Source organism: Poecile atricapillus, chromosome 2, assembly GCF_030490865.1.
Source record: "Poecile atricapillus isolate bPoeAtr1 chromosome 2, bPoeAtr1.hap1, whole genome shotgun sequence".
NCBI classification, from domain to species: domain Eukaryota; kingdom Metazoa; phylum Chordata; class Aves; order Passeriformes; family Paridae; genus Poecile; species Poecile atricapillus.
In genome coordinates, this window is record NC_081250.1 from 102,886,614 (window position 1) to 102,894,075 (window position 7,462).

The 7,462-nt window shown below is 48.3% G+C and overlaps 1 protein-coding gene across 10 annotated transcripts in view; it reads right to left on the reverse strand.

Annotated features, from left to right (window-relative positions):
- MTCL1 (microtubule crosslinking factor 1) overlaps positions 1–7,259 on the reverse strand; it is a 104,767-nt gene extending 97,508 nt beyond the window's left edge. For 7 of the 10 annotated variants that reach the window (XM_058830497.1, XM_058830492.1, XM_058830491.1 and 4 more), the window contains exon 1: positions 6,161–7,258. In XM_058830497.1, the coding sequence (XP_058686480.1) occupies positions 6,161–7,057 (897 nt within the window). In that variant the 5' untranslated portion in view covers positions 7,058–7,258. Of the gene's footprint in view, positions 1–6,160 lie in introns of all 10 variants that reach the window. The other 3 variants (XM_058830500.1, XM_058830499.1, XM_058830495.1) reach the window with 1 other exon arrangement.
- Between the last annotated feature and the right edge of the window lie 203 nt (positions 7,260–7,462).

A 7,462-nucleotide genomic window follows, 5' to 3' on the forward strand; every position in this document is an offset into this window, starting at 1 on the left:
TGCAAATTGAACACTTGCCTGTCAGAAGAGAAGCCATTATCTTATTAATACCTTTACTGATGTCATGCTTGTTTATTACTGATTTAATTATAATGAAGTATAATTAAGAACAAATTACAGGAATATGCCTTGTTTATGATTCTTAAAAAAAAAAAAAAAAAAAAAAGAGAGAGAGAGAGCAAGAAAGAAAAGTTCAGGCCAGGCAGCTATTACACTGAGTAACCCATACTCATCTGAGTCACTCCCACTGAAATGACCAGGAATACTTGCATAACTTATGGGCTCTGTCTACCCAGCCAGTCTGGTTATGATCTGTAACAACATTTGAAAATAAATTTTCCAATCATCTCCACCAACTGCACACTCATTCTGTCCACAGAGCATGCAAGAAACGGATTCCTTCCAAAATAAAACAAGAGACCTACACTCCAAGTGTGCATCAAATGTGCTCCATTACTCAGGTCCTCTGGACAGCTTTAAGACCTATGCATGATGAGGATGTTTTGTTCAAGGGGTCAGAGTAAATGCAGTCCAAAGCAAGATGACTAAACCACGTGTAAATACAGAGAAAGGGTCATCTGCACCACTTGCATTTAGGTCAGCCTACTGATCTACCTTCACTGAGATGAATTACTGCCTAAAATAAAAAAGCTCCTATCTCAGAGCCTGAATAGAGACTAAATAGTGGAATGAGACCATGAGTCACAGAAAACTTGAAAATTATTATTAGGGAGAAATTACATGCAAAAAACCAGTATAAAAGATACATGGATACTGAACTCATTACTCTGTGAATACAGTTAAACACACTGGCAAAGTCTTCAGGCTCCAGCGAATTAGAACCCATCAGTGTCCAGAAGTGATATATTAAGTTGAAAATACTTACAAACTAGGAAGACAAAAACACACAAAATCAATATTTTGTATAGTATTTAAGAAAATGCAAATGAAGGAGGAAATTCAAACATCTATGTAAAGGATATGTTTATTAATCTACACAAAAGTCATATTTATAGATTTTGTCAGTACTATCTTCTAAAGAAAGTTATTTAATATACATTTAATCAAATGAGGGGAGAGTGGGGAAGGGAAGAAGAGTGGAAGTTAGAGTGGGTAGCTACTATTGCGCTGGCAAATCCAGAGCTTCTAGAAAGTCCTTGATAAATCTAAGATTCATGAACTGTGATTTTACATAAGCTCTGTTTTCATGTTTTAAATATCTCAAAATGTCTATATGTAGGAGATGCTGCTGCTGCTGCTAAGGAATAAACACATCCCCCATAGCACTTCACAGCAGAACTGCAGCAGGGATAAATATGCTCTGAAAGGCTTTGATTGGGAAGAAAGCAACAACCATTATTTTTGCCTCTTGCGAAATATGTTAATGAACCCGAAGCCCCTGGGCCCCTGATGTTATTACTTAGCTCTCAAATCAGATATTTTACAAGTCATGCACCAATCCAGCGTGATCTGAAGCTTGTGCACAAACCAAGATGGGAACTGAAAAGTCATAGGACCGTGAGCACCTGTTGACTTGAGGGCTGGTTTAACTTTGCAGGATCTGAGGGCAAGAGCAGCACCTGGCAGCTTTCCTGCCTCACTCGAGCATTAGCTACAGTATTGTTTCGGCACATAATCCTCGGCTGGGGCTCGTGAAGCTGTTCGAGCACTCATCAATGCCAACATCCATAGTGTTTCTTGAGGGCCACCCCAGCAAACTATTGCCGGGTGTGTCACACAGCTTGTCCCCTCCAGGCCGGGTAGGGGCTGACAGGGACTCATCTGGAGCTAACAGGGCACATGGGCTCGCTATTCTTCCCCCAAAGTGACATCTCCCTCTGCAGCTGGCAGTCCCTCCGGCTGAGCCCAGCCAGGCGGGGTCTGTGACCTTCCCTTCTCTCCGGGGCCACCGCTCTCCAGGTGGGAAAAGCAGCATCTCAAGCAGAGACGTGCGATGAGCTCTATTTTTACTCTGGTAACCCTCACTAAACGGAAAAAATCGGTGCCATCGCTTTTCATCATTTTTGCTCTGCAAAACCCTTCGACATCCACAAATCCCTGCAGGTTAATAAAAGAAGCGGTGGAATTACTCCTCCTGAGCACAGCCTACAACTCAAAGAGCTACAGTTTCAAGTGAGTAAAGAAATACAATGTAGCCTCATATGACACACATCGTGATTTTAAACAAAAATGAACATAGTTTAGATGCATCACAGCGGAATAAGGGGCCTGGAGCGGTTCTTACAGAAAGAAAAAAAGACAAAGCAAGACAAAAAAAGACAGTTCTAGTTATCTAGTAAATCCAAGACAGTATATTTCTGTGCTCATCCACACCATAGCAGCATTTCCAGCATACTGAACTTGTACCAATACAGGCACAAAGACAAGGCCAGGTAAAGAAAAGCACAGCAAGCACCAGTTTTATTTTAGGGGCTGTAGGAAGCATCATGCCTCATGTAGGAGGCTGCTTTCACATTATGGCCATGAAGGGTGCAAAGAGAAAAGGGGCGTGTGTTGTGACTAAAACACTGCTGCTGTTTCTGCTAGCACATTTATTTAATTAACACAGTCTAAATTAAAGTTTGCCTGAGACAAAGAAGAATTCCTCACCCTTCAGAGGGCTCTACACCACAAATGGCTTCTTTCCAAGTTTTCCAAGGACTCACATAGTGAATGACATTTCTCCAGGTGCTGGACACATTAAAGTAAACTTGAAAATCAACCACTTGTGTGGGCAGTATTTTGCTACTACTGACAGGACTAACTAGCAATAACTAAAACTTTATCTACTACCAGCAGTTACCAAGGATCTCCTGGTCCTGAAGAGTCAGGCACCATGACAAAATTTCTCTTTTTAGACATCAACAACGAAGTGATATCTTTTAAATGCTGCTGTAGTATTACAGTCTACCCCCACAGGTAGCTGAAATCAGGTCATGCAAGGAATACATGAAACTGAAATCAATGATGAAATTTCACAATGGTAGTAGAAGAGAGGCTTCTCAGTGTAAACATTTCTCCTCATGCACTTCACCTACAGGCTTAGCCTTGCAGCTAGTTAGCTACGGCTAGAGCCAAATTCTTATCTAGAGTAAAGTCCTGGAAATACGTAAGGTGGAAACTTGATACCAAGTTAAAATCCGGCTCATGGTATAAGACGTCTGAGATGTTGGCAGAAGTAGCAGCTTGCTCTGCATTCTGGGAGACTTTCTAGTACTTAGTATGTAGAAACAAAAACAAATTATTGTGTTTGTTTTGTTTTGTTTTTTCCTTTCTGGCAACACTTTAATCTCCAGTAATCTTTAGCACTAAGTCTGTGTGTGTGCGTGTCTGTGTGTGTGTGTGTGTGTATCTTCTATAACCTGTGTTACAGACACAAGAAAGATACATGAAAGACCTTCCTACCTGAAAGTTAAAATTCCCTGAAAAAGACTTTATTATGTACATTTAGGGCTGCACTCCAGCTGCAGGGAGGGATAAGGAGGAGTGAAAACCACAAAATTTGGCTTGTGGCCATGCTCAGGAAATTAGCAGTTTCTTCTGGGATTTATCTAATCATTTGTCTATTTACAGTTGACAGCATCCCTGTTATCCCTTAGCCCCCTCTGGAGAAACACAGCTCACTCCAATGCCAACCAAGAGAACTGCATTGTAAAAAACACACGGAACAAACCCACAAGTAAACAACTCAGACAGTGATGTGGTTTTAATTTGCAGACTTTCTGATAGGTTTTCCTAGGAAAGGCAAGTGAAGTTTGGGAATTCTCCTGATAATTTTTGCACCACTGGGCTGTTTCCAACCATTTTGAGAGAGGAGCAGAACTAAGACCTCACACACCCAGGTGGCCAAGCAAAGCAGACAGCATACTCATTTCCCTCAGAAGAGGCAATAGTGTTAGCTCATGGCTTTCCAGGCACCAGGACAATCCTACCGAGGAAACCAGTCTGTATTATCCTACCAGATAGACACAGAAATACTTTCAGCATGACAAAGTCACAATCTGAATTAAAAAAGTATCAGGACACAATTGCTGTAGATGATGAAGACATCAAGGTAAAAGACCTGAAGACATTGCACAGGGTGAAAAATTTGGAATGAAGCAGAATTAAGTTATTCGCCTAAGACTTCCATTGTCAGCTAGGTCCCATGATCACAGGGTTCCTCAGGTGGGACACAGTAACGGGGGTCTGTCCTAGACAATTCAGACACACTCTTTCTTTTTCAGTTTCCCAAAGTAAAAATCATTTTCAGTATAAAGAGAGCTTGACACACTTTGTAATGTGTTTAAGTATAAAGTACTCATATAGTTGTGCAAATCCTGTAATGCAAGGAGATGCTCCTGGACTTCATGACTTCTAGTGGCAGTGCCAGTTAGCTACTCCTTAAGCAATTCCCATTATCAATTCTGATTTCATCACATCTCCTCTTGCTTCTAGGTAGTCAAATAAAACATAAGCTTGTGATAAAGGTTCTCTGTGCTGCTTGTCTTTTTATAGACTATTACATTTCCCTACCACACTCGAGTTTCCCATCCAATGAATGCTATAAAAGCTTTTCTATGAGCCAATAATTTTTATTGGTCTGGTTTTGTATTATCCTTTTCTAGATGACCAGCAGTGCCCACAGTATTTTAGATACACTCACTGACCTGTGTAATAGCTACGGTTCTATAAAATATTGAAAATATTGCCAGATTTTCTTTGTCCCTGTTCAGTTCCCACTGTAATCTAACAATTTTTGCAGATTTTAATTTCTCCTTCTCTCATGATGCTCCTGAGTTAACACACCACACTTAAACAGAAGAGTGCATACTTTTTCCCTCCAAGTACTTAAGATTTTGAATGTAAAGACTTATTTACCGTCCTCTGACTTCCTTTTTCACACATTCCTCAGGGGTTAACTTTGTGATTAAGTTCTGTCTGATCTTTGCTAGACTTGACTTATGCTAGAAAAACTTAATGTCATCTGAGAATTTTGCTGTATCATTGCTCGCTCCTTTTTCCAGTTCACTAAGCAGCACCAGACCCAGCAAAGAACCTTGCAGCACCCCTGCTGTTACCCTTTTGCTATGCTGAATATTGTTTCTTGTACCTTAGCCAAAACCCTTTAACGAGCCTAGCCTGTATCTTTATCACCCTTATTTCCCAAGGTTATACACAAAACTCCAGTTCCTATTCGAGTAAGAATCCTAGATTTACATGGATTTTCATGGTTATTCTGCTTGACAACAGAGTGTTCCCAATAACAGGGAACAAAGATTGTGTTCACCAGAGGCAGAGTCAAACAGTGGCTGTGGTTACAGGATTATCTGTTTATCTTATTTATAGATCTTTATGGATGTAGCTCCTTTGCTCTGCCAAAAGATCAGATTGTAAGTACAAGTCCAACTAAAGGTTCCCACAGGTCAACTCAGCTCAGAGCTTGCCTGAATTTAACTTTCCTGTTTCTCCGAGGATGGATTCATACTGATGAACTTTTCTACCTGTACAAGGATGCAATGACTTTTTTTTTTCTTGCTGCTCTTGTTGTCCTATTAGTACTTTACTGTGAATGGCTCCACTTTCCAGTGATAAAGTAGCACAATAAGCAGAGCACTTAATGCTGCCATCCTTTCCACATCAAATGGGGGAACCTGTTCCTTGGCTTTTCCTAAAAGGGTGATACTGAGGAAAACAGTTCCTGGAAAGCAAAGTCCTGCTAACCATTGGAGCGTTTGCGGTGCTTTAGAAAGAGTCGGGCTTTGCTGAGCTACCACCACGTTAACCAAACGCAACATTGCCACGGTACATGTTGCATCGGACTGACGTTCATCCAGCGCCCACAGACCGGGCTTTGCAGGGAGCCGTGATCATACGCTTAAGTCCCTTAACTGTCCTTAAGCCGTGCCGCGGTCTCGCTTCGTGGGGGCTGGGGAGAAGGGGGCCGAGGCGCACGGCTGGTTCTCCCTGCCCCTATTTCTCTCCTGCGGGTAAAATTTGGCATTTGGTCCAGCGGGGGCGGGGGGGTCTCGCGGGAGGTAACTCCAGGCAGCGCGAATCTACTTCCCCCCTTCCAAGCGCTGTCCCCACATTCCCGGGCAGGAGGGGGCCGCGCTTCTCCCGCTGCCGCCTCCTGCCCTTCCCTTCCCCGCCGAGGCCGGGCTCCGCGGGCGATGCTCACCTTGAGGTACTCGTTCTCCGAGCGCAGCTCCTCCACCTCCCGCTGCAGCTCCTCCGGGGCCGCCGGCGGCGGCTCCCCGCGGCTCGGGGCTCGCCCCCCGCCCGTGGCCGCAGGTAGCGCATCCCCGCGGGAGCCGAGGGCCAGCGGAGCTCCGCGCCCGGGGCCAGGGCCGGGCCCATGGCCGGAGCGGGGCGGCTCGGCGGCGGGATGAGTGGCGGGATGAGCTGCGGGATGAGCGGCGGGAGGCTCCCGCTCGCGGTCGCTGGAGCCGGTGCCGGACTCGGCGTCGCTGCTGGCGGCCGGGGCCAGGCGCTGCTCGTCGGAGAGCGGCTCGGAGGGGCAGTCGGAGAGGTCGGAGCTGCTGTCCGTGTGGCCGACGCGAGCCAGCGCCGCCGCCGCATGGCCGCTGCCCGTCGCGGCTCCCCGCTTCGCCTTCCTGCCCTTGCCGGGCGGCGGGGCCGCCTCCCCGCCGGGCTGCCGCCCCGCGCCCCGGCCGCCGGGCCCCGGCTCCGGACCGCGGGCTGCCCGCTTGGCGCAGGGGGCGGCCTTGGCGCCCGCCCTGCCGACGGCGGTGACGGCGGCGGCGGCCGCCTTGCCCCCCGGGGCGGCGGGGCGGCGGGAGAGGCGGCCCGGCGCCGGCAAGAGCCCCGCGGAGGGCTGGTGGACGCCCGGGTGCGGCGACGAGGGCGCCCGAGCGGGGAGGCCGGGGGACTTGGGGGGCGCGGGCGGAGGCTTGGCGGCGGCGCGGGAGTGCAGGTCCTTGAGGAAGGGTCTGGCGGGCGACGGGGCGCGGTGCAGCCGCTTCTTCTCGGCGTGAGGGTGGTGGTGGCCGGGTGAAGGCGGCGGCGGCCGCAGCGCGTCCCCGGGCCCCGGGCCGGGGCCGTTCAGCGCCTCCATGGGCCGGGCCGGGGGCGGCGGGGCGGCAGCGGCGGCCGCGGGGGCGCCCGGCGGCGGCAGGAGCGGCGGTCCCCGCGGGGCGCGGCGACAGGACGGGCAGCCTCCTCCAGCCTCCCTGCTCGCTCTCTCATCACTTCTATTTCTCCCAGCCACAGCCCTCACACTTTTCTTTCTAGATCCCCCTCTTCCTGCCCCCCCACCCCCACCTTCTCCTCCTCCTCCTCCTCGCCGCTCTCTCCTGAGCACTGATTTGTTTGAATAAATCGAGCCCAAATCCTCCGGTGGCAGCCGTCTCCTCCTCCTTCTCCTCCTCCTCCTCCTCCTCCTTCTTCTTCCCCTCCCGCTCCTCTCTACGCCTGGCTCAGCTTGATGCTGCTCAAGTTGTGATGCAGCCCAAAAATCCTA